Below are 25,138 nucleotides of genomic sequence, written 5' to 3'. Positions count from 1 at the left end.
CGCAAAGTCGGGAGAGTGAAAAGGGTATCGGCGGTAATTTTTGGAAAAGTAAAATAATCGGGCAAGTCGGGTCGGTCGTTGTTTACCGATGATGTGAAGTCGAAAGGTGAGGCGTCGGAAGGATGCGCGATATCGTAAATGAGGTGCAATCTGCAAACAGGCCCCCAAGCGAGCGGTTTGGCAGGTGTCCTAGGCAAGGTCCTCGGCGGCGCGGGCTGAATGGGTTCGATGGTCGATTGTCCCCCGGGTTTGGAATTACTGTGTGTTGAACGAGCGTATGAAGGGAAGGATCGCGCACGGCGCAGACTGACAGCGTCAGTGTGGTTGGCGATAGCGCGGCAGCGTGATGGTCTTGGGAGTTGCTAAAGTGCCGCTCTCCACGGCATAAACAGCAGACCAAGCATCGTCTAGACCCGGGACTAATTTCGTCGTCTGGTCAGGGGGGAGGAACCTGCGTCGGAGGCTGGGTCGGGACGGCGATACGTACCACTCGCTCTCAACTGGACGGCCTGCCTTGCTGAGGTGTGGTGCAGCACTGCAGCAAGCCGGTCCACTGCAGCAAGAAGGAAAGCGCGCTATCCCCGATTGCGCCCAGCGCGGTGCATCGCCCAGGGCGTCCCACTCCCACCCTCTTTCGCAGCGACCAAGATCCACCCATCCCAAATCTTCCATGGTCGCGGCGCTGACATAATATCACGTGCGCGAAATTTCCATCCGTAGCGAGCCAATCAGAGCTGTAACCCTAGCTTTTTGGACTCTACACAACATTTTGTGGGATTGGCCATTTATCCTGAGAACAAACTCTCCAGACAATCGCCCGACCGACCGACTCCGACGACCAACGACGACGAGAGGTACCGCCAAAATGTCGACCAAGCAGAAGAAGCCTGCCGGAAAGCAGCGTTCCGCCATTGCGGACGTCGTCGCTCGCGAGTACACCATTCACATGCACAAGCGCGTTAGTATTTTCCAACAAGAGGCCGTCGCCGCCGTCGCCCGAGGCGGGGATGGCGAGCGGTGATGGGTGCCGGGAAAGTTTTTCGACAAGGACACGGCGATGCTGACTCTGCGCCTCTCTACTAGCTCCACGGTGTTACCTTCAAGAAGCGCGCTCCCCGTGCCATCAAGGAGATCAAGGCTTTCGCGCTCCAGGCCATGGTACGTTCCGCTGCCCCTCACCCGATCCGACAAGAAGAAAAGTCTGCGCCCAGGACCGCAATCAACCACGACCGGTCTCTCACACGACAGGCGATTCGAGGATCAACTACTTCACAGCTGGACAGAACAGCGGCTAACCTCGATCACTTCACAGGGTACCTCTGACGTCCGCGTCGACCCCCAGCTCAACAAGAAGGTCTGGGAGCAGGGTGTCAAGGGCGTCCCCTACAGACTCCGCATCCGCATCTCCCGCAGACGAAACGACGAGGAGGGTGCCAAGGAGAAGCTGTACAGCTACGTCCAAGCCGTCAACGTCAAGGACCCCAAGGGTCTTCAGACCGTTGTCGTTGAGGAGTAAAAAGTTCTCTTTGGGATGGTTTAAGGGCGGCATAAAGGCATAGGAGTTGCATTCGGCATTCTAGTCTCACATACAAAATCGACGGAAATGTGAACAACGCTTGATTCCCCACCAACGACTCGACGACTTCCTTTTCTGTTTCTTGTTTTTTTGGAACCCCGCGCTGTGTGTGGTCGGTGGTGGCGGTGGGATGATTATGCGCGCGCGGCGATGGGATGTGAACAAAATGAAGAGGCTTCTTGGGACAACACAACGATTTCTTGTGGTTCATGTTACAACACACCGTCCGACAAGGTCCTTTCTATCGACTTGGTGGTCTGCCAGACGCAGATACAGGATATATCAAATCCTACCCAGGTCCCAGCCATGCAATGCAGTCCAATTCCTAACAAAGAGTTCCAAAAACCTCCCGGCCCGTAACCATACAAGACTCCGATTCTCCAGTGCTCAAATTCCAATGCCACTCTCCCCGTGACGTCGCTCTCGCAAGCTCTTCTCATTCACGTGCCTCGACATCTACTCGTCCTCAACGTCGCGGTGACGGCCGAGGACCTTGCGCTTGAACTCTTCGGGGTCCTTGTCCCAAAGCTCTGCGGCCTCGCCGTTGAGAGGAGAGGAGCTGTGATCATGTTAGCGTGTGCGCCGAACCACTTTTCAGCTGGGTCTACCTACTTGTTGGGCTCGCCCAGCAGACTTTGCAAGCTGAGGAGAACGGTCTGAATGTTGTAGGCGGGGGTCCACTTGTCCTTGAGGATGTCGAGGCAGATGCGGCCGGAGAAGTCGAAGTTGGGGTGGTAGATTGGCGTCTTGAACAGGACGGTTGGTGGTGCGTAGGGGTAGTTGCTGGGGAAAGAGAGGCTGAGCTTCAGCGTCAAGCCGGCGTAGGGAGTCTGGTCGGGGCCCTCGATGGTCGCCGTCCACGACATGAGGTTGCCGTCGGCGGAGGGGAAGGCAGAGACGCCGGGAGCAGGCGAAGTCATGAGCTGCATCAGCTCTGTCTGCAATCTGTGACCACAAAGTCAGTCTACCTGATCACGAGTAAGGCGGTCATCGCCGACCAACTCCTCATACCTCTTGGTGACGCTCTGCGCATCGGGTCCCTTCCTGGCGCCACCGAGCTTGGCTGCCTGGACGCTACCGGGAGCAGAGTTCTGGGAGTCCTCCATGCTGTAGTCCATTGTTGATGAAGTCGAATACTGGGAAGTGCGAAGAAAGCAATAGCTTTTGAGGGTATCGATGACCTCGAGGTCTAAGCAAAGGCGATGATGTCTGGTAAGAAACAGAGACGAGATACAGCAGGAGGCTGGATGCTGGATCGGGAGGAGAAGGGGTTCCTCCTTGGGTTTATGAGCAGCTGGAGAATGAGAAATGCGCAGAAAATCGAGGGGCGAAAGATGAGAAGTTGCAGCGGCGTCAAGAATAACAGAAAGTCGTTATTCCATAGGGCGAGAGGGCTTCTAGGATTGGAGAATTGGGGGAGCCGGTACCTGGGCGACGCGCCGACTGGGCTGGGTTGACGTTTCCGGGTTAGCGCTGTCGCTGCCGTACGACGAGCTGCCAACGGTCTTCCGGTACGTACCGCCAAGACATGTCATTGGCTGTGTTCAACTTCACCTCAAGACGGCCTCATATTGGCAGTGTCTTCCTGCTTTGTTGGGTGATGGAATTTGAGGATGCGTTTAAATTACAATGGAAAAAAATTTGAAACTATTATTTTTGATTACTTATATCAGGTTGACCAGGGCAAACCTTTCCTTCTGATACTTCTCTTAGTCATTCGTGGGAAGATATTGACGAAATAATCGTCCTTTCTTTTTTTCTTCTTTTTTTTTTTTTTTTTTTTTTTTTTTTTTTTTTTTTTTTTTGCCAATATATGCCCCAGCGCTCCAAAATATCCGAAATCGCCAAGTTTTTGGATCTTTTCCTGTCATTGAAGTTATCTCATCTCAATTTTTCTTTCTAAATCCGGTCACTCGCCTGTCATCCCAGCAGCTGACTGCCGTTCCCTCTGAGATAGTTACTTCTTCTATATTTCTGCAAAAATAACTTGTTTGATCCAACCTCAAACTTCTAGAATATAGAAAGGAACATCATCGTCCTATTTTCATTATCACAGCCAAATCCATCGCTAATCAGCGTAGCAGGTCCTTGGCATGACTTACACATCCAATCAGCACATTACATCTCATTCTCAATCACGCATCAACATTGTTCTATGGCCTCACCAGCAAGAATTAGGCATCAGTAGAGTATTTTATCTTAGTTTACATCCAGGGACGGAAGGCCATGGAACAGAAGAGGTGCTTCCGTGGCGCTGAGGCACATGACATCGTGTGATCCCACGCGGGCCTGGAAAACAAGCATAAAAGTCGGGCTGATGTAGAATCCAAACTTTTCGTTCTCTTCCTCGCAAACAAATATTGCGGAAGAATCCAACTTTCACAGAATCAGACCATGAATTTGACACAAAGCAATTTCCTTCCTGCTCTTTCTGTCTTTGTTCTCCCTCACAAACGCTTTTGCTGGGTAAAGCTCAAACGATTTGGAGGGGCAGGCATCTTCCTGCAAGGCTGCCTGCCCGCCTTTGGCAACTTCCTTCCGCCTCTGCCTCAGATGACATCTGAAATTTCTCTTTTGGTCCTGCCTTGGGGTAGCTGTAAGTACTTACCCTCACCTCACCTCAGCTTAAAACCCAATCCAACCTCACCCTCCTTTTCTTCAGACCCCAACTCCCTCTCCTCACCTTTCATCGCTCAACCAACATTTTCACCTTCACACTTCATTCTGCCCGGTGAAATATTTGCATTTGCGACTCGTCTAATTCGATCTTCCAAAGTATTTCCTGCTTCCCCAAAATTTCAGGAACACACTCCATCATGGCACACCATGGCTGCCTTGGGGCCGGCTGCGTAAAGCAGGACCGTGACCTAGCGTAAGTCTATCACATATCCCCAGACATCAGAAAGCTTGCTAATCGTTGCAAAGGGTCACAGAATCCGTGGCCAAACATCAAACGGTCAAATCCTCTCCGGCTCCCACCTCGGGAAATGGGTCCCATGGGCCAGAGTCCCAGACCAAAGAGACACAGGAGACTGCTTCCAAAAGCTCCAAGAACTCGTCAATGTTCCCCGGACAACCCATTGACAAGGCGTCTCGATACTGCGCGAGCCACCAGAATCCATGGATCCGGTGGGATCTTGTACGAGTTGAAAGACTGCAATGCGAGTTCTGCCACAAGTTCCAGACAGAGTACGTCTTCCAGTGCAAGGGATGCAAGATCAAGGCGTGCAATGTCTGCCGCAGAAAGAGAGGCTTTCGAGGGTAAGTTTTGAACCACATCATGAAGAGACTCGGGTGCTGACTACTTTCCAGCCCTCAGATGTAATGGAGACATTGAAAGTTACGGCGTGGGCCTCCCCTCGAAAAGACCACGACAAATTCTCCGACGTCGTGGACACAATTCGGGAAATACGACATGGGAACTACAATATGGGAACTATGTCATTGGAACTACTTTGACCTGTGCCCTCCACCAATCAAAAAAAGTAGTAATCGTCACATTGGCCGCCTGCGAGACCAAAAAATACAAGAGGAATTCAGAGGGTTGGATCGCAGGACGCCTTTGATGCCGCAGCCGGTACCCTGGAAGGGATGAAAACCGCTAGAAGGAAAAAGGATACGCCGTTGATGCATCGTGCGTTTGACGGCTTGCAACAGCTTTTGCAGTTGTTCCAGAAGAAATTGCTTTGAGCAAATCAATCTATAAAATCAGAACAATTCACTCTTTCTAAATTGAGCCTTGGTCGATCGCACTGCAACGTGATGTGTTGAAGTTCAAGCCCCACTACAGCTTTGCCCTTTGCAAAAGCGGCGAGGGCTGAGGCGGCGGGCCCCTGTAGCTTTAGAGGGGGTGTGCTGCGGACTGTTTACCAGGCCAACGCTCCGGCAACCACGATAAGGCTCCTTATCCGCCAATGGAGACGCGTCGGCTACGGTGGCGCTGAAACGACCCTGGAATTGGCATCAAAACACGCCAAAAGCTCTTTACGCGGTTGATGCGCGCGCTCCATGCCTGGAGGGAGGAATGGGACCGCGTGGAGCAGGGTCCTAGACAGGCCATGAACACGGCGAGTCTGTTTGAATCGGGACCCTGGAGTAGGTTCTTTGTGCACAAATTGCCTCCCCTAGTCAGCTACGTCATGCATAGTGTTTGTGCCCATTGTGTTGCTGTTGTTGCCTGCCTTAGTTTGCCAGAAAAGAGTCATCCCATTGTGATCCAAGACCCCTGTTAACCGTCTCATTTCCCGTCCAAGATCGCCCTCCATCATGGACTAGCCAACCGCAATCTCTCCCACTGGAACCATCTAAACACCATCCGGACGTGGCATACTCACCAATTCAAGATGCAACAATCGCAGCTTGACCCCCTGCCCACGGATCTGCCCTTCCGGATTATCTCCAAGACCATTGGACGGGGCGCATACGCATCGTGGGATACCCCTCTTTCGCGAATCGCCCATCGTGGAACGCCCCACTGACATGGTAAACACAGGATCAAGAAGGCCATTCCGCAAGATGCGACAACACCGGTTTTCGCCGTGAAGTTCATCCACAAGGGATATGCTACGAAACATGGCAGGGTCTCGCAGAAGCAGCTGTTGATGGAGGTTTCGCTGCATTCTCATGTCGGCCAACACTCAAACATCATCGAGTGGTTCGCTTCCGGGGAGGACATCAACTGGAGATGGATCGCTATGGAATTCGCCAGCGGTGGCGACCTTTTCGACAAGATTGAAGCCGACGTTGGCTTGAACGAGAACATTGCCCACGTTTACTTCCTCCAGCTCATCAGCGGCGTGAGCTTCGTCCACTCCAAGGGCGTGGCGCATCGCGACTTGAAGCCAGAGAACATCTTGCTCTCAGAAACGGGAAACCTCAAGATTGCGGACTTTGGTATGGCCACCATGTTCGAGTACAAGGGCCAACGGAAGACCAGCTCGACCCTCTGCGGCAGCCCGCCCTACATCGCCCCTGAGATCCTCGCCTGCAGCAAGGCGGACAAGACCACGCCCACCGGCAGCAAGTACTCTCCAGATCTGGTCGACATCTGGTCCTGCGGTGTCATTCTTTTTGTGCTACTCGTCGGAAACACACCTTGGGACGAGCCATCACAAGTCAGCTGGGAATACCAAGAGTACGTTCGGACCAATGGCCGCAGCACAGATGCCCTCTGGGCAAGGATACCGGCGAACGCCCTCTCCCTGCTCCGGGGCATGATGTCTATCGACCCTGAGAAGCGCTTCTCCTTCGCCCGCGTCCGCCAACACCCGTGGTACACCCGCACAAACCCGCACCTGACCTCCGACGGCCAGGTCTCCGACCCCATCAACCTCGCCACCAAGATGCTCGAGAGCCTGCGCATCGACTTCAGCCAACAGCCGACGGCATCGCAAGGCACCTCGTCCAACGCCGACGCCATGGACCTCGACTCCTCCGGCTCCGGCAAGGTCTCCTTCACGCAGCCCGAGACCCCGATCAACGACGTCGCCTGGGACTGGGAGCGGCCCGCCCTCACGGCTATGAACCCCATCGTCGTGTCCTCCACGCAGCCCATCTCGCGCAGCGAGTCCGGCGTCGCGAACCGCCGCCTCTTCCTCGAGTCGCTCGAGCAGGAGCCGTCCATGAGCCAGTTCTCGCAGACGCCCGGCGTCCCGCTGACGCTCACGCAGGCGGCGCGCCGCTTCCGGGACATCGTGCCCTTCGAGTCGCTCACGCGCTTCTTCTCACACGTGCCCCCGACGCTGATTGTGCAGATGCTCAGCGACGCGCTGCACCACCTCAACGTCCCGCTATCGCCGGTCAACCCGAACCTGTACGGCGACCACATTGCCACGCTGCGGGTCAAGACGCTCGACGAGAGGAGGCAGTCGCTGCACGGCGAGATCCACATCGACAAGCACCGGCTGCCCGAGGAACAGGAGCTGCTGGATATCCGGTTCGTGAAGATCAAGGGCGATCCGCTCGAGTGGCGCCGTTTCTTCAAGAAGATTGTCGTGCTTTGCAAGGATGGCGTGTATACCCCGGATGCTTAGACAAGGAAACTTCACTGGGAACAGAGGGAATGAGGGATGCTGAGACGAGATTCATGTGTATTAATGTGTACGGATACGCTTGGGATAATGATTAAGCAAAAGTTAACGCTTCGTGAAATGATTACTCGTGTTTGACCTCTAAGGGACCAGAATCGGGCCGCATCATTTCAACTCAGTCTATGGACCAACATGAATACGATGGCACATACGCTCAAGGTACTGCAGGATAGCGACGGTGATCAGAAGTGGAGAAGATAGAGAAAAAGATAGACGGAGAAGAAAACGGACAAAGGATAAGAAAGATAGAGAAGAAGACGGATAGAGAAAAAGATAGATAGAGAAAAAAGCGGATGAGGAAGAAGACGGATAGAGAAGAAAATGGACGGAGAAGAAGACGGGTCACGGACGGAGAAGAAAATGGACAGAGAAGAAGACAGAGAAGAAGACGGCTATTTTACTAAGAGCAGGCCTGCCCTCCTCGCTCAATTCTTCTATAGCCTCCTGCGCTGCTGAGATCCCATTTCTTTTGACCGTCGCACTCGACGTCGCTGTATTGTTACGGCTGTCGTGTCGGTTGTGATCATCGCTCTGGTCATTTTAGTGATTGTCCATGTCGCCACCATACTCCATATCGTCATTGTCGTATTCCTGCAAAGACAACTCGCCGTCTAAATCGTTGTTCAAAAGGCACCTGAGAGCGCGGAGGCCAGTAAGTGACATGTGGAATCAGCCGTCCGCCAATCTTCACCTCGCCTAACTCAACGAGATCGCGACCGACGAACTCCTGAAAGGGCCTGTAACCTTTAGACTTGTAAACACGCCATTGCTGAATACGTGCCGAGGTTTCCAGATCCCACGATCTCCAGTCGGCCCCGGTGACAGCATCGAAATGGCTGGCGTAGAGATTCGTCAAGTCACTGTGCCAACTCCTAATCTCCCGTATGATGAGAGCCAGGAGGCTAGTGAATACCGGCCCGTGGCCAGTGACGCCATAGGTGTTGAGTCTGTTTCGTTCACATGTCTGTCCTTTGCAGAGAAAAAGAAAGAGGTATGCGTGGACCATTTCGTGAATAAGAACCCCGACAATGTTTGACCACTCACCCTTGACTATCGTCCTGTGTGGTACACTTAGGTCACGCCAGCTAGAGAAAAGTCGTATTACGACAAGGTTCTCCCCTTTCTGACGTGCGTCACCCAACTTGCCCTCCTCTCCGACGCCCAGATGCGAATATCCTGTGAGTAGCTGCACAGTTGGTAGCCCCCTGCGAGTCATACTGCCGAAGAAGAAGCGGTCGTCCAAGAAACGCATAAGGTCGCGCAAGAGTGTGTCCAATGGCGGTGATTTGCCTGCCAGAGCGGGCATCGTGTCGAGAATAGCCGCCATAGATGAACCGTCCTTGAAGCGTTTGTGGAATCCATCTTGAGCCGCTTTTTGGCGAGCGGTGAGCTTGTCGTGGAGGAAACCGGCAACGGTCTTGTTCAGCAGGTCTCGTGCGCCGTATGAATGGACTTGTAGAGGCCACTCCGGTCTGTCGTCGGGCACCACTTCCTCGGCTCCTCGGCGGATGGCCCTTGGAAACGTGGCGTGGTTGCAAGGCTGTATAGACTGGACCGGGGCGGGCACCTGCCTTTGCGCTTGAGGCGCCGACATGCTGGCTAATAGTGGCTTTTCCAGGAACGAATTACTGTCTGAAAGAAGTCTGGGATCATGATTGCGCCGGGATTGGAGAGACTTGGCTCACTCTTATGGAAGTCTTAGAAGGCAGCGGGGATTGATTCCGAACTGGTGCTTTCTTTGACAACCTCACTCAAGGTGTCCTTCCAAGGCGGAACCTTTGATTAAGGTTAATTATCCTGTAGGATCGACAGAAACACTTCGCCTTTTGTCGGGCAGCGTCCTCCAAATCGAGTATTTGGAGGTAGCAAAAGGTGTCAAACAATAGGCGACCGCGATGCTCCCAGGGTGGCTTTGCCATAAAGGTCATTCCCGGTAGAAGAGTCCAAGAAATAACCTGACGAAAGCAAGCAAGGTATGCTGATATATTTGCCAAGATGAGCTGTTGTCGCATATCATATCGCCATAGATGTGGTTGAAGCGTTCGACTGCAGGCATCTTCTTGCTTGATTGTGAAAGGACCTGAACGTTGAGACTTCTTATTTTGAGTCGACTGCCTGATTTTCCTGTGCTACAGCGACTCTGCAAGTGCGTATAGACTTTATAGCTAGTATTTTTGTTGTTATCATTGTGATCGCTATCGTTTTTGTCGTCTTTGTTGTCGTCTTTACTGTCTCTCGTCGTCATCTCTCGTCGTCGTCTCTCGTCGTCGTCTCTCGTCGTCGTCTCTCGTCGTCGTCTCTCGTCGTCGTCTCTCGTCGTCGTCTCTCGTCGTCGTCTCTCGTCGTCGTCTCTCGTCGTCGTCTCTCGTCGTCGTCTCTCGTCGTCGTCTCTCGTCGTCGTCTCTCGTCGTCGTCTCTCGTCGTCGTCTCTCGTCGTCGTCTCTCGTCGTCGTCTCTCGTCGTCGTCTATTGTCGTCGTCTGCTATCGTTGCTACTTCTATTTTTTTTACTCCTTTTATTATCGTCCCTGGTCGGAGTCACTTAGTGCACGGGAAATAAAATACCTATAACACAGGAAAAACAGGCAGTCTTCTTGCTTTTCCTCATCTTCATTCTATCACACCTACCAGTAGATATACAAATATGAAATTAACTACCAACCTGTTTCTTCGTGTACATGCAAACAGTCGCGCGAATATTGATATCAACATTGCCTAGCAGGGTATCTGATGCGCTGACCTCAAAGGTCCCCAGACGAGGATACATAGCAAAGCGGATAAGTACTACAAAACCAATCATCGCAGAAACAAAAACTTCCCAACAGAAAAAGAAAAAAGAAAAACATGGAGAACAGCCGATGCGAATCACTCAGGAAACTCCAGAGTTTCAGCCAGATTGCCAAATGCCTACCATCCCATTCGCTCAATGCACCATATCAGCAGCATAGGTACCGTACGATCCAAGCATCAGGATGCGGAATCGGGGACCCTCGCCGACGGAAAAGGACCATCGTTATAGTTCTGCCATTTACTTCCCCTTGAACCAGCCGAAGCAATTGGTTGGGACTGTCAGCTCGAAGAGGTAGGAAATTCCGTAGGATATCTGCAAGCATGGCCTGTCGATATGCCTCATTTTCAATGGCGCATGAGTACCCATCAACACAGCCTCCCTCAAGACTACATGCGGAGTCCATGTCCGCCAGAACAGTATGCCAGGAGCGCATTTGCTGAAGGATAAGAGCATGGACTTTGAGGAACGTATTTCCGTGCCCACTTAAGCCAACGGTGTTGATGGAGTTTCTTGTGCACTGCTAACCATTGCAAACAAAAGTGTTGAGATAGGCGTGGGTCATCTCATGCATAAGAGTTGAGACGATGGTTGACCATGGAACGGTCTCTGCACACAATGAAGACGCTGTAAGAGTCCATACTTTGATGTGAGACGAGTTCCCCTTAGAAATTGTTTCTCCATACTTGATCCCCGCTTCATCTCTCAGAACATGATATCCTGTAGAGAGCTGGACACATGGGGCTTGATGCCCTTGATGAACGCGAGTCAAGGTGCCGAAGAAACAATCGTCGAGACATTTCATCAAGTCATGGAGATAATTGTCAAGAATTGCCGCAGCTGCCAACTCGTCAACTGAAAGGGGGAATCGCCGCCCTTGCTGAAGAGCGTTCTGTTGCCACGCTCGAAAGACATCTGCTCTCAGCGCCGCCTGTATATAGTAAGTAAGAAAGTTGTCACGGGCTGATCTCTGGTAACCATGTACAAGGCCCTCGGCAAATCCTTGACCGTCTCGTACGCGAGTTGTGTAGCGTTGTAGGTTCCTGGTATCAGAGGCAGAAATGGCCGCAGCTGGATCGATTTGGCAGAATAAGCTTGCTGATGAATGCCAGGTTCTGGAAAGGAGACAAGATGGCAGATTTCAGTCCTCTTGCAGTGAAATTCATGGAATTGTGGGAACACTTGGTTTTCCATGTTAATGTTTGGTGTTTGGTGTTTGAGATGACGCCTTTTTGTCTGAGAATTCAAGTCGTTAATGGCGAGATAGAACAACTGGAATAGATTTACGGGCGATGCTATATACTGGAACTTGTCGAGTAAACTGTCGTCAAAGTAAGCAACCCAGAAATAAGTCAAACCTTCGACATAAAGACTGAGGAACTCGACAAGAGTTTTGAAACCTCCAGGCCTCGCTGGGCGGCCGTCTGGTCTCGTTTGAGAGACAATACCATTCATTGCTTTAACCCACACTAAAGCCTGTCTCATGATTGATCGAGTCTTTTCTTTATTTGGCTTGATCTAGATAATTATGATAACTTGAATGCTGATAGAACGAGCTGGCTCGTAGGCCTGCAATCGAGGTCCCGCCATTGAAACTGAAGCCAGCTATCTATATAATGGACCTAACAAAGAGAAAAATTCGCAAAATGTATTATTGTAAGAGTAAGTATTCTCGAAATGAAAACCGCTTCCGTCTTGTCATTCATCTTTCTTGTGTCGTTTAGATTTGCTTTTGGTCACGAGAGCTTGACCTCGCTTGAATAAGGACGCAATGAAGAGTCGGAAGCCCTTGGACGTCTTGGAAGTATCTATAATCGCAACTAGATCTTGAGAAGTTGAGCCTGAATCTGGCCCCGAAGATGACTTAGGAGTTGTTTCAAGGAGTTGGTTGAGGCGTTGGCTCTGGAGCTGGTTCGAGAGTTGGCTCTGGAACTGACTCTGAAGTTGGCTTCGAACTCTCTGTTTTCGACCATACATTGTAAGGGGCTGGCCCCTAGGCTTGTTCAACGTAGAGGTGCCGTCGATTGACTATTCTAAGCTGAAGAAGGAAGAAAGGACTTTACAAGGGTAGGCACCTAACAGCGGTGAAACAGGCCGGGTTAGGCGGCGTACTGCGGCAGAATAGTGGGTCCAACGGAGCCGGATCTCGGTAACTGCTCCGGCGAAGCCGGAGATATCAATCCGGGCTCTAGCCCGTGACATACATGCGTACATGTAACCGACACCAAACACCCCCTGTCGTTGATCTCCATACAAACGAGCTTTTCAGGAGAATCCTCTTGAATGAGAGGATTCAAGCGTCCGAAATGTGGTAGCGAACGCCATTTTCTGTACTCGTCCTCCTCCTCCCTGAAACTTACAAGCGGGAAGAAGAACCCCCCGTGGAGGTCGTAGGGCCACCAGGCCGTGAAATCAGGATGCCAACTCCTCAACTCCTCCATCATCAAGGTGTTCATCCTCAGAAATGTCTTGCCATGTCCAGTAAAGCCCCTAGTGTTTGGTATATCTTTTTTGCAACAGGCGCATGTGCAGATGAACACGTCAATATATGCATGTAGCAGCTCATGCAACAGGGTTCTGATTGCGAACTGTAGCGATGCATAATAGATTGGTCCCGAGTGATCGCGAAGGGCTTCAAATACAGCAACTTCAGAGTAGGGATACCCAAACTCGGAGCTACCTTTGCATATGCCACCACAATAAATGCGATCGGGTGAGAGATGTGTTTTTAGAAGATCATTCCCGGCATCGAGACGGACCAAGGGGCGTAAGTAGCAGGGGCGATGTCGAGTCAATGTGCCGAAAAAGAAATAGTCATCGAACATCCTGATGATTTCGCGTAAACTGTCTCTGAAAAATATTTTTCTCTGCGCGGATGGCGGTGATATTGTCAAGTGGATATCTATGTGTGGTGGACCATCAAAGGCTCTTGGCGCAAACTGTTTAGAGTACCACTTCAGAAATGCAGATTTGGCCATCAACTGATGTGGATAGCGCTCGCCGGATAGAAATCCCGCGCATGTGGCATCCTGGAGGTCGGTAGCGTCGTATGTCCCTACTGTCAAGTCCAGGAAAGGAGGGTGATCGGCCAAAGATCTCAATGAACTTGCGTAACTCTCGGCCAAGCTCTCCTCACAGAGCTTCGGAAAACAAGGGTGTTCGAAAGTCTCGCAGGCCTTGGCTGCGGAATCTTGCGGCTCGTGTGGTAAGCCTTGAGCGGCCATGGTTCTATTCGTTTGCTGATGTTGGCCAAGTGTGAAATGTATGGAAGTCGGAGTCAAGTCGACTGAAACGTCACTCCCGAAAAGCCAGATGTTGAGTATTGAAGCAAGAAAAGTTCTGGTGGTAAAGAATTCATTGATGTTCGTACTATTTATGTCTCTCCGTGGGGGGCTTCCCAGAAAGGTGATCGCAACTTTACAAACACCGGCCTCATACATTTTCCTTGCACCTTAATGGCCAAGTCGTTGCTGTCCAGTCCTTAGTATATCAAAACTTGACCAGCGCCTTGCGCTCATTGGTTAAGTCATTGTACCAAGTTTGAAGAGAAGCGGTACCTATTTGACTTGAGCAGTCTATCAACACTTGCATTTGTATGTTTACAGAAAGGAGCGATTATTCCGCGCCCCCCGTTCTATTTGATGGTGAGTGTTGTGGCACAACAACTGCATTCAAATATTGGAACAACTTAACGCGCTCTGAGCCTTCGCTTTCTGCAAAGTCCTCCGCGTTTCCCCAGTCCGCGGATTCTGTCATGTATTCTTTTTCCTCGTTTGCACTTCCGATTGATGGTATCGTACAGCAAGGTACTACCTGCGGCTGCACCCTTTCGCCTCCCATACGGCTGCAAGTGATGGAGACATATATGAGGGAGAGTTCTGTCATTCATTCCCCGAATGCCTAGTTAATTTCGCGCAAATGCCCTGTCATAGAATATTGCTGTTTTTGCTGTGGTCCACCCGACAACTCCGTGACTCGAGTCTAGAAGCGGGCTGAACATCCAACTTCATTTGCGGGTAAACCGAAATTATCTCAGCTTGTTGGTCATGATTTGTTCTAGAGGCTTGCAATTCGGAGTCACATCGAAGCTGAACAAAATTAACACTTGAGTGACAGCACAGCCAAGATTTACCAGCAAGCGACGTCATATATCGAAAAAAGGAGGCCGATGACATCCCAGCACATAACCCACCAGGCTTTGACAAGAACGTCAAATTCTATTATTTCCATCTTGTTCTATCATATCTAAAGCCCGAGCGTTGGCTACGTTACGCTATTCCCTCTCAGGTACCTAACACATGTAACATTACTTAGTGTTGGCTTGCAAGTTGTGGCCCCCACACGCCCCTCGCTCTTTTCTAAGAAAGAGGAGTGCAACGGCCCAACCAGAAACTTCGCATAGGGTAGGGTAGACTCATCCCGAACCCTGTGAACTTGTTGGAGCATGGTGCCAGAAGCAGGTGGACGAGGTGTCAAGGTAGGTTGGCACGTAGAAAACGCCTTAACACATTCCTGCCTGACTAACTTATTATTAGTCCCAAGTGCAGTCGCCGGAGAATATTCTCAAGACGTCCAAGTGGCCGCAAGCTTATGATTTCCAAATTGCGGTCAGCCTGAAGGAGTTGAGCTGCCGGATCACACTCGGGTCATTTATCTAGCGTAACTGATAAGGCCACTAGTAACCAACAACTAAGACTGCACCGGACATGTACAGTGGGTGGTTCAGGGAGCAAAGCTGCCGATCAAAGTGATCTCACACAACTTTCAGGAAACAAATTCTTCCAAGGATGTTGGCGGATAAATGCCAGAAAGACCATGCGTTGTTGGCATTGTTATGTGTTACTGCAATGGCAAGCCTAGTCATTGGTTGTTGGCGAAGATCTATATAAGAATCCAAAGTTACAAATTGTTCTGTTCCCAGTCACTAGTTCAGACCGACGAAGAGAGAAATAAAAAGCCTAAACCCCAAAAGTCCTACTGTGGTATCTTGTCCTGTCTCATTCGAATTCATGGCAACTTCATCGTATCTCCGTCTTCATACGGTCAAACAGCTCACCGATCCTGTGCTCAAAGGGGGCGAGGGGGTGCTCCTCCCCGAGACCCATTTCGGCAAACCTGTAACGTGCGTTTGTTGTGTGCATGGCTATGTAGCCCGCGACGCACTCGTTCCAGGATGCTTCATACGTGCCCCTTCCTTTGAGAATGGTCGCCACCCGCCTGGCACAACTCATTGTCTCCTCCTTGGTCTCCTCAACGATTTGAAGAAGTGGCCTTCCCGTGGTCAGAGCCCGGTTGTGAATATAGTTTCGGGTGTCGCCGCTGAGCTCTTCTTTGTAGAAACTGCAGAGAGCCTGTGTTAGCCAATGATTACTGTAAATGACATGCTCGAGTAAGACCCACGAAAAGACGTCGTTTGCGATATCGATGATTCTGGCCATGTCTGGAATGGCCTCGATCCATTGTGAAACGTCAGGATACATCGCTTTAGGGTAGCAGAAGACGGCGTATGCAACGTTGATTCCCGACATGTCTCTGAGGAAATCAGGGAACTTCTCGCCTGCTCTGGTAACTTCAAAGCTTAAGAAGCCTTCGTGTCGCTCCAACAGGTTGCAGGTCAAAAACTTCAAGGCGGATAGTTGAAGCATGTTGGCCAACACGGGGTCCCAGTGGTCGTAGGCCTCCCGTAGAAGAGTTGCAAGGCCTTCTAGCAGGTTGTGCTTCTGGCGCTGGCCGCTGAAGAAACGCTTGTGGAAGGCCATGGCCTCCTCAACCATTGCCCCCTCTGCCTGTCCAACGAGATCATCGTATTGTACAACGAGCCATGTGAAGAGACCAACAAATCCCTGGACCACCGTGGGGTGGCGGGGATGGGCAAGCTGTGTGACGAGTCAACAATCACATCGTTCGCCACTGAAGAGCGATCTGAAGTCGGGGGCGAGCTTACCAGTCCTAGGGAGTATCCCAAGCGGAATCCTTTGGAGGAGATGGGCGTGTCCAGAGGAACACCAAACTCAACTGATCTCCTGTACATGTACTCTAGCAGAGACTCGACAGCCTCTGCCTTGAGCACCGGCGCCCCAGAATAGTTCATCTCCTTGATCATTCTGGCGTTGATAGGCCCGCATATGGAGGCCAGTCTCTTGGGATCCTTTGCAAGGTCCTCATCGCGTGGCCAGCCGTGGGAGCCGCCAGAACTCCACAATGTGTTGAAGATATTTCCCCAAGAGGAAAATGCACTTGCAGCAGCATCGTGAGCCCCAAGGCCGGCGAAGTCAGGTGTAACAGACATCGATGCAACGTTCGAGCCCTGCCCGCAGGAAGGAAACAGTACAAATGCAAGAAAGCGTGACGGAGAAGTCGGTGAAACTGGATTCAAGGCAGGGCAAACACTGTCTGTCTTCTATTGTCAAAGATTCACCAACTCGATAAATGGGCAGACCTGCGTTTTATCCATGGCCGTCACGCGCACCCAAATTCGTTATCGTGGCAGAATCGGCGGTTGAATGTCTGTTTGCCCATCTCATCTCAACCATCGTCATCCATGATCAGAGCCTTGGCCGTGTTCGAGACTGACCGATACACCGTGAAAATTCGCACTGTTGATGCCATTGATCCAAGTCAGTGGGCTTACAGCGAGCTCGAAGCTCCCTGTCTCATTAAGTTTGTCGACTACTGAAGTTTGTTGCCTGCTCATTGGAGGACGACTTGAGTACGGCCAGGGATCTGTTGATCAATGCAGCAACCAGGACCCATGGACTGAATCTCTGGATTTGAATACCATACGGAGTTGTACCATGGGGGTGTGAACGAAAAAGGGTCCGAACCGAGTGCATGGCAAGCAGGCATCTTGCTTCTGTCGACTCAGCAAGCAAAATACCGACTGAGTGATGAACCCCTGAAGCTGCGACAACCAAGATCGCAGTACTCAGTGCTCACCATCGGTTATCCAGGATTGATTCTGAATCAGGGATGCATTGCAATGAAGACTGAACCAAATTATCTGTTCTCAAACGTGTTCTCTCCCCGGGCCTCAGCGATCTAGATGACGGAGCTTGATTGCCGGGTCAGGGGTCTGTTGGGACTGCACAATCAACAGGGAGAATTATTAAGAGAAGCAACGTGGTCGCTGGGCCATACTGTTCCATGTACGAGGGAAGTGGGGATCATCCGGGGTTGCACGACACTGATTCCGATATCATTACATGATCTCCTCTCAATAAGAAGTCGTTCAAAATTTCATAGCCTAAGGTCATGGATGTGGTGGACAAATACAAGCAGCCATGATCCATCCGTCAGTAACCACTTCCAGCTTGCATGCGCGCGCGAGCCAAATCGTCTCGAAACCCATGTTCATGCCTAATGGTCGATCTGTCAGCTGAAAGCAAACACGCATGTGGAGGTAGCAACGAATAAGAGACCAGGCTACATAGGTACATGCTGTAGTAATCTGCGGGGAGTCCTAGTTGAAGATGTCATCGATCGTCGACGATATCTATGAGGGTCACATTTTGCTTTTTTGTCTTTAATGGCACACATCCCAATACCAGGATAAAAGATCTGGATCAGCCCAAAATCTCGACTCACGATGAATCCATAGCAACAATTGAAAGGGAGGGGAGGAGGGGGCACCAGCAGGGCCAACCATCGCCCAGCACAAACTAGGACCAACACGCTTTCATGATCCCTGCCGTCTGAAAGGCCCAACCGAGGGGTGGCAGCAGCCAACAACGTGGTGGCTCCCAGACTCCCTGTTGGAATCGTCAGGATCCGCTTTCACGCGTTCTTGGTATAAACGCCGATATCCCGTTCAGCTTTCTGGAAGTTTGCTGCATCCCCCCTTTTCTTGTTGGTGCGACATATGCAAGCCGTTCAGAAGTCCCCCGGTCCAGCCTGTCTGCGTCTCCCGCCCTACCGCTCTCGGACCTTTCCAATTTACGGTAACACGAAGCACAAGTCTTGTCGGAGAGATATCTGAAAGGAAAAAGGGCTCCCAGAAAGGAACTTCCCTCCTGTTTGCTTACTTCTTTCGTCCCGAATCTGGAACGTCACTTTTGCGGACCGGTTTGAAGGCAGTTCTTCTCTCAACATGAGTACAGGTATCCATTACAAACGCCTGGACTCGTCAAGGCGTGAGATCCGCCTGATTGAGATACAGTCAGCGCGCGATATCAGTGCCCCTATCGAGTGCCGCTTGGTCAACGTCCGCTTGAACGACGATTTGGATTTTATTGCCCTTTCTTCACTCTTTGGAGACTCTTCCGAAACCGACAAGATTCTCGTCAATGGCCAGACCATCACAATTACCGCCCATCTGTCCCTGGCTTTAAGAACATCCGCGCGGTATTCTTCCCAACCATCTCCCAGCGTTTCCAGCGAACGCCTATTCGGAGACCCCACACCGGCCCGCGCTGGCTGAGGCAGCTTCTCGGACTGCCCACATCTCGTCCTGTGAACGAGACCAACGTCTTGCGGGTCTGGTGTGATTTCCTCTGCATCAATCCGTGCGATGAGTGGGAGAAGCAGAGGCAGACTACCGACATGAGGAACGTCTTCAGATCAGCCGAACTCGTTGTCGGCTGGCTAGGCGACAAGATGGAGCACACAGACGAAGGCATGAACATCTTGGCCGAGATCGAAGATACCATGCCGCCTCACTGGGGAGACCCGGGTGATCGGGAGAAAAACCCCCAACACTACTCACCGACACACGAATGGGCGACAAAGATCGAGTACCTCTGGAAAGAAGGCCCAAACGGAGAAATCCCATTCATGGCGCCACGCTGGATAGGTGCCACAGACTTCATGATGCGGCCCTATTTCCAGCGTCGCTGGATTGTTGGGGAGCTTGCCTTGGCCCGATTTCCGACCTTCTTGATCGGTGACATCATCGTGCCATGGAAGCAGGTACTTCGACTGAACCGGATGTTGGAAGAGTTCAAGTATAAAGAATCCAACACATTCCCTGCGGTATGTTTGTCCCCTACCCGTCAGCCAAACCCCTGCCTGCATAATCTCTTTCTTGTTAATCAGCCCATCTGTTTGCGCATAAAGTACTGACAAGCAACTCAGCATCTCCGCCCACTCGTTGCCGACCTTCCCCTGGAGTCCGCAGCCAAGTTACTCGACGAGTTTGCCAGGAGAGAGGCATTGGAAGAGGCTAAGATCCTCCAGGAACACGCCACCAGCAGCAGAGCGACGTTTTCGAGCAGATCAACTCACTAATGACTACTATGGAAACATCTCGCCAACGATGGATGACGGGGGCTTGGGGAGTTGGGAGGAGGCTCCAAATCAGACGACCTAGAGATAGGGGAATAGCACGTTTGTCTTCTGATATTCTGCGGGGCTTGGTGATCGGATTTCATGGATTTTCGGCGGTTTTTAGCGTTGTGATGAATGAGATACCCTGAAAAGCTTTGTTCTCGTGATCTTTGTCCTTCCTTGCTTCTCTGCTTCGTAGGTGCTTATCAACCAAACGTGATGTGTGTGGACTCTCGGGGTTCGCCTCAGCTTGGGTCACCTTGCAATTGGATGTCGCAATGATCTCACTGGTGAGTGAAACCGTAATGGCGAGGTTCCCACGCGGGATCGACGAATTGCAAATTTGGACATGGGGAAATTCAATTTTCTGTCACATATTGTGGTTCCCTAGTCACGATCCATCCTACTCCCACTTTACGAGCATACCAGACCAACGGACGCAGGCCAAAAGGGGGCTCGTGACAAGTCTATCATGTACGGGTCTTCCGGAAGAATGAGATTTAACACCGAGGTTCTGGGCGAAGGGCGCGCAAGCTTCGGCTTTCGATTGTTCTCTTCATATTGTTCTCTCGTAACTATCCACGGGGCAATCCCTAGCCTGCCATATTGGGATGGTTGCATCATGCAGGTTTGCTGCGTTGGTGCCCCTATTGTCCTATCCTGGGTGAAGAGACGGGGTCCCCTGTCCTCGTTGCGCCATTCTTGCAGGGGCTTAAGTGCCGTTTACCAACCGCTCACATCTTTTGTGACCTGACCAACATTGAGAACCAATAGAACTTCACTCACGAGCCCGAAATTCTGGATCCCTGACCGCACTGTGTCAAGGTTGTCGAAGAAGCAAACATCAACAAGCAGGTTGTCTGTTGGAACTTCCCCCCTTCCCCCCCTAAAGCCGCCAGGACCGACCAGTAACGATTGGCTTTTTCTCGTGACCTCGCACTATCGGCAACGCCTTTTGTTGCCCACTTGTTTCTGTGGACTCGTGATAAAATGATGGATAAGATGTCTCTTCTGGTGATGCCCCGATCACTCACCGCTCTTGACATGCCAACAGCATCTTATAGGCAATCATTCCTTCATGAGTCGCAATGATCAAAATTAAATGCTCGATGCGGACACTCTCAAGTCCACTCACCCCAATGGCAACAATCGAGTCACTGGGTCTGAAGGAGGCGGCGGAAATAAATCACTGTATCCGTAGTTCCGTTGGTGCCGGGTACACGAACCCGATGCTACGGGAGCAACCCTGGCCTCCACGAAGCTCGACCCACTGTTGGTTGGTGTCCAGCAAGCAAAGAAGACTCTTGGATAAGAATACGAACGACGTAGCTTTGAAAAAGAGATGTAAGGCGGCTGAGCAGTTTGGAAAAGAGATCTTGCAATATTGTTGTCATCTCATGGTGTCATTTGGATTCTTCAACAAACAAGATCGATTGTCCCATCGACCCGGACTGAAGCAGACCGGTCTCTCCATCTTCCCGGAGTCCGGCGGTGAAGAGACTTGGAGTACTATTTAACAACTCACCAGCACATCTTACCGGAAGCAGATGTTTGCTCAACTGCAGAGAAAGTCCGAGCAATCGGTGAGACGATTAAATTGTGGGGGTGGTTTCCGTTTGAGATATCCTGCATGTCTTGGCTGTCAGACGCACTTCCAACAGAGAGCGCGTTACCACTTCCAATCGGTGGTGGAGCCGTGCAGAAATCCTGCAGGAGACACAAGGAGGCTCAACATGCACCAACCCAACTACATTGTCGGAGCCGATACCAGATGAAGCCGAGATAAGCATCACTCACACGGACCTTCGGAGGCAACATGAGGGCATCACGACTATTGACAGCCCGTACGCAAAATTAACTTGACGTTATATCTGAGACATCACCCTTCATCACACCTACCAGGCATGCCAAAGTCGTCACCTCGCTGACCTCGGCGAAGCTAGAGAACGCTAGAGGGGCATCTCGGCAGTTCCCAGACCGTGAACCAAGTTAGTCATCACACAGAACCATACACGCCCTCAGCTGTCAAACCAGTCAGCTCGGAATCGTCGAAGAACCGGTGGTAACCCGATGCGGCGAAATCAGGGCGAAGCCACGTGGCACTGTCGGTTCTTCGGCGCACCGTCTCTCAAGATCTGCGCCATACAAAGGCTCAGCTTCTTGCCTCTTGAGGCAATGCACACGAGAAAACCCAGGGTCCTGCTGTGGCCCTGTAGCTGGCTTGTAACGATGCACAGCTTCGAAGAACGGCGCTTCATGTTAGTGCGCGAGTCCTTACCGAATTGAACGACGACTAAGCGCCCCCATCGAAATTTTGCTGGAAATGCTCTGCTCTCGTCTTTTGTCCGATGAGCTGATCTGTGAAAACGGTAACCCGTGTCCCGCGAGCTAGAACGCCGCCACCGAAAGCTTCCTCGCCAACCACACAGCTGGGGGACCGTCCGGAATGACACGATCCAGTCACGGTCGGCTAAGGAGAACTAGACCACCGGGGAAGTCCACTAGCCCGTCCCGATCCGGCGAAATAGCATCCTCGATTTCCCATTTTTGTCACATTCCTGATCGCCCACGGATCGACAGCTGCTTCCTTTGCTGCTGTACGCCTTGCGCTGCATTCGTCCAAAGTTGCGCAGCCCTGCTGACAACCAGCGAACCAGTCCGGGCAAGCCAGAGAATGTGGTCGTCTTTCTTCTCTCGCTTTCGCCAAGAATAACTAATCATGTAAATTTTTCGTCTTTTGAATCGATGGGTTTATAAAACTGTCGCTTACCCCACCGATTTCCCCCTGCCCCCGGAAGGCCCTGTGTGATGTTTCAATTTTCGCAACATCAACCCAGGAGACAGACACATCGCGAGATTCTGTGTCGCCTCCTTATCGACATGGATTTGCCGAAGCTTACGCCGGAGGAGATGGCGGAGGATAGGTCGGCTACCGTTATTGGAGTGGTGACGATGTGTTTCGTCCTCTCAACCTTCTTCCTGGTCCTTCGGTTATGGACCCGAATACATGTCGTCAAGTCAACTGGGCCGGACGACTGGGCCGCAGCATTTTCTCTGATACCGGTTTTAGGCTGTGGAATCGCCATCGCAACAAGTTTGTCTTGTCCAAACCCTTGTTCCCGAACAAACAACTGACTAGTAACAGTGACGCGATACGGCCTTGGAAAGCACATTCAGACGGTCTCTGTGCCCGAGTATGTCGAGTTTACCAAGGTGAGCAAGCCCTTACCATTACCTTTCGAACTTTTCTGACCAGTATTCAAACAGTGCTTTTGGGTCTCTGTCGTTTTCTATGGCCTGGGACATCTATCTTTTAAGATGGCGTTCCTCCTCCAGTACTATCGCGTCCTAGCTTCGGGCCACATGCGGAAATTCTACATTGCTGCTATGGTCCTCGTGACAGCCTGGGGAGTCTCTGTTGTCATCATGTCGCTGGCATTTTGCACACCCATCGCTGGGTTCTGGGACCACAGCATTCCTGCGAAGTGCCTGTCCCAGCAGGTTCTCTATTATGTCTTCGGAGCTTGCAGCATCATCACCGACGTCATCATCTTCTTGCTTCCATTGCCAGCCCTGATGAAGCTTCAGCTCCCTCGTTCTCAAAAATGGTACCTGTTGGGGATCTTTAGTCTTGGATTCTTGTAAGCTCACTCATTCCCCTTCGAAAATCTAGGCCAATGAGAATCTGACAATTTTCCTTGTAGCATCGTCGCCATCTCTGTCTTCCGTCTGCAGTTCCTCAACATCCAAGCAGACTTCACGTACTGGAACGTAAAACCCGCGCTATGGTCAATGGGCGAATTGTCGGCAGCCATGGTGTGCCTCTGCCTCCCTCCCCTCAAGGCCCTCCTCGCCAGGATGGGTCTGGTCGTCGCCACCAGACAGGCTGTGTCATCGAACAACCGGGACAGCCGCAACTTTGGGCCCGCGCCAGCGAGTGTGGCGCAGTCTGCCACTGGCAAAACACTGGAAACTAGCCAGACCAACTCCCCTGGGGAGAAGCCGTCGGCTTTTGGAAACTTCGTCGTGGAGACTGAGAGAGATCGCAGCGAGCAGAGTACATCATCTTCATTGCCTCCTGTATGAGGTGTCAGGATGGTCTCACGAGTTATGATGTCATGTGGTTTGGTTGGCGCAATAGGAACCTGGTGATTTGGCATTTTGGCTCTTTCTCCTGTTAGCTCGGGATTAATTATAGCGATGGCGGCGTTGATCAGGATGTTGGACTGATACCACAAGCCTTATTTCCACTAAAAACAAGACAATAATAGCATAAAAACGAGATATTTTATCTCTGCCTTATGAAAGTTTGGGGTAGGGCACTGATTCCCTTCCAAGCATGATCAATCCCTATGGGTAACGACATAATGAAAAAGAGTTTCAATTTACTCGAGCGCCAAGTCCATTCGAGCATTTCGCACTACCATAAGGTGACCACGAACGGTGCTCAATATGCCAGCTAAGATCACCACTCGTAGCCTCGATGATGCTCTTCAGGGAAATTTTGCTGATTGGCCGAGACACAACTTCTCATCGGCCGCCTCTATCTGAAAGCGAAGCTAAAGATGTGATAAGATCACACAACAATTTAAAGGACTCATCTCAAACACAGATCTACGAATCACTGCCATTGAAGTGTCTATCAGGACTCTATGCATATGCATGCACTCAAGAGCATTGAGTACCACCCAAGGACGCCACCTTGCCACGGCCGAGACAGCAGCTGCGGTAACTTGTGTATGCAGACTGAGGAATACAACACTTTGAGGCAAAAGAATCAGCTCGGGTTGATAGAGAAGTCGACATAGCGTTGGTGACTTACTTCCCAGTTTTGAGCGTACTGTGAGACCTTCCCTGGGCAACAGGCTCTTTGATCTGCTTCCGAGCTCCAAGATGCAGTGTCGACAGCACAGTTTCCAACATATGTCTGGGCCATGGAGGAACCAATCATGGCAGCTAGTCTTTCGTCAGAACTCGAGTGCAAATGCGTCTTCTGGATTCGTACGCACCAAATAGAACGGACGCGGACAGGCGCATGTTGATTGATCGGAGATGCGGGTGCTTAGGCTAAATGTAGTGATGGTGACGACTTCAATGAACCGGTCGCAACTCCAGAAATGATCGTCTTATTTATAATCTACACTCTCTGTCAGAGTTCGGACTCATCGGGAAAATCAATCACACTAAGTGGATAATTCATTTGTATCCCATCGGCAAGCGGATATTGCTTGTGAACTCTACAGAGCTTGCGAGTTACGCAGATCAGTAATTACCAAGTGGCGCATAGACATATTGAGCATGTGTGCGGCGCGGGATCCGCGAAAGTTCGAAGCTATGTTTACTGACGGGCCAATGAAGGCTGAGCACGCATAAATGCTGGATCTTGGTCAACTCAACTCACCGCTGATCACTACTCGGTACGAAA

General features: G+C 51.2%; 9 protein-coding genes across 9 annotated transcripts; 5 read left to right on the top strand and 4 right to left on the bottom strand.

The window, feature by feature from the left end:
• Window positions 1-865: 865 nt before the first annotated feature.
• On the top strand, window positions 866-1,516 carry RPL31B (60S ribosomal protein eL31; the record flags this gene model as incomplete). The annotated part of the gene is made up of 3 exons (XM_032029897.1): window positions 866-958; window positions 1,084-1,158; window positions 1,313-1,516. 3 exons carry the CDS (start codon window positions 866-868, stop codon window positions 1,514-1,516), a joined length of 372 nt encoding a protein of 123 aa, XP_031890415.1.
• Window positions 1,517-2,032: 516 nt separating this feature from the next.
• On the bottom strand, window positions 2,033-2,694 carry ubc11 (Ubiquitin-conjugating enzyme E2-20 kDa; the record flags this gene model as incomplete). Its single annotated transcript, XM_032029898.1, has 3 exons — window positions 2,033-2,135; window positions 2,189-2,521; window positions 2,588-2,694. 3 exons carry the CDS (start codon window positions 2,692-2,694, stop codon window positions 2,033-2,035), a joined length of 543 nt encoding a protein of 180 aa, XP_031890414.1.
• Window positions 2,695-4,392: 1,698 nt separating this feature from the next.
• On the top strand, window positions 4,393-4,901 carry CGGC5_v012232 (uncharacterized protein; the record flags this gene model as incomplete). The annotated part of the gene is made up of 3 exons (XM_032027618.1): window positions 4,393-4,448; window positions 4,502-4,837; window positions 4,889-4,901. 3 exons carry the CDS (start codon window positions 4,393-4,395, stop codon window positions 4,899-4,901), a joined length of 405 nt encoding a protein of 134 aa, XP_031876043.1.
• A 1,018-nt stretch (window positions 4,902-5,919) lies between these two features.
• Window positions 5,920-7,608, top strand: chk1 (Serine/threonine-protein kinase chk1; the record flags this gene model as incomplete). Its single annotated transcript, XM_032027617.1, has 2 exons — window positions 5,920-6,005; window positions 6,069-7,608. The coding sequence occupies 2 exons, from the start codon at window positions 5,920-5,922 to the stop codon at window positions 7,606-7,608; spliced, it is 1,626 nt and encodes a 541-aa protein (XP_031876045.1).
• A 634-nt stretch (window positions 7,609-8,242) lies between these two features.
• On the bottom strand, window positions 8,243-9,259 carry CGGC5_v012230 (uncharacterized protein; the record flags this gene model as incomplete). Its single annotated transcript, XM_032027616.1, has 1 exon — window positions 8,243-9,259. One exon carries the CDS (start codon window positions 9,257-9,259, stop codon window positions 8,243-8,245), a length of 1,017 nt encoding a protein of 338 aa, XP_031876044.1.
• A 6,211-nt stretch (window positions 9,260-15,470) lies between these two features.
• Window positions 15,471-16,741, bottom strand: COP6-1 (Alpha-cuprenene synthase COP6; the record flags this gene model as incomplete). The annotated part of the gene is made up of 3 exons (XM_032027615.1): window positions 15,471-15,792; window positions 15,853-16,328; window positions 16,397-16,741. 3 exons carry the CDS (start codon window positions 16,739-16,741, stop codon window positions 15,471-15,473), a joined length of 1,143 nt encoding a protein of 380 aa, XP_031876051.1.
• Window positions 16,742-18,538: 1,797 nt separating this feature from the next.
• Window positions 18,539-19,674, top strand: het-6-7 (Heterokaryon incompatibility protein 6, OR allele; the record flags this gene model as incomplete). The annotated part of the gene is made up of 3 exons (XM_032027613.2): window positions 18,539-18,792; window positions 18,843-19,419; window positions 19,522-19,674. The coding sequence occupies 3 exons, from the start codon at window positions 18,539-18,541 to the stop codon at window positions 19,672-19,674; spliced, it is 984 nt and encodes a 327-aa protein (XP_031876053.2).
• Window positions 19,675-22,593: 2,919 nt separating this feature from the next.
• On the top strand, window positions 22,594-23,799 carry CGGC5_v012227 (Satratoxin biosynthesis SC1 cluster protein 4; the record flags this gene model as incomplete). The annotated part of the gene is made up of 4 exons (XM_032027612.1): window positions 22,594-22,807; window positions 22,859-22,926; window positions 22,981-23,354; window positions 23,418-23,799. The coding sequence occupies 4 exons, from the start codon at window positions 22,594-22,596 to the stop codon at window positions 23,797-23,799; spliced, it is 1,038 nt and encodes a 345-aa protein (XP_031876048.1).
• A 582-nt stretch (window positions 23,800-24,381) lies between these two features.
• CGGC5_v012226 (uncharacterized protein) lies at window positions 24,382-24,750 on the bottom strand (the record flags this gene model as incomplete). Its single annotated transcript, XM_032027610.1, has 3 exons — window positions 24,382-24,474; window positions 24,536-24,669; window positions 24,723-24,750. The coding sequence occupies 3 exons, from the start codon at window positions 24,748-24,750 to the stop codon at window positions 24,382-24,384; spliced, it is 255 nt and encodes an 84-aa protein (XP_031876049.1).
• Window positions 24,751-25,138: the final 388 nt, after the last annotated feature.

Source organism: Colletotrichum fructicola, assembly GCF_000319635.2.
Source record: "Colletotrichum fructicola Nara gc5 chromosome Unknown KSG_Nara_v1_contig07, whole genome shotgun sequence".
NCBI classification, from domain to species: Eukaryota; Fungi; Ascomycota; class Sordariomycetes; order Glomerellales; family Glomerellaceae; genus Colletotrichum; species Colletotrichum fructicola.
This window is presented reverse-complemented; position numbering and strand designations above follow the sequence as displayed.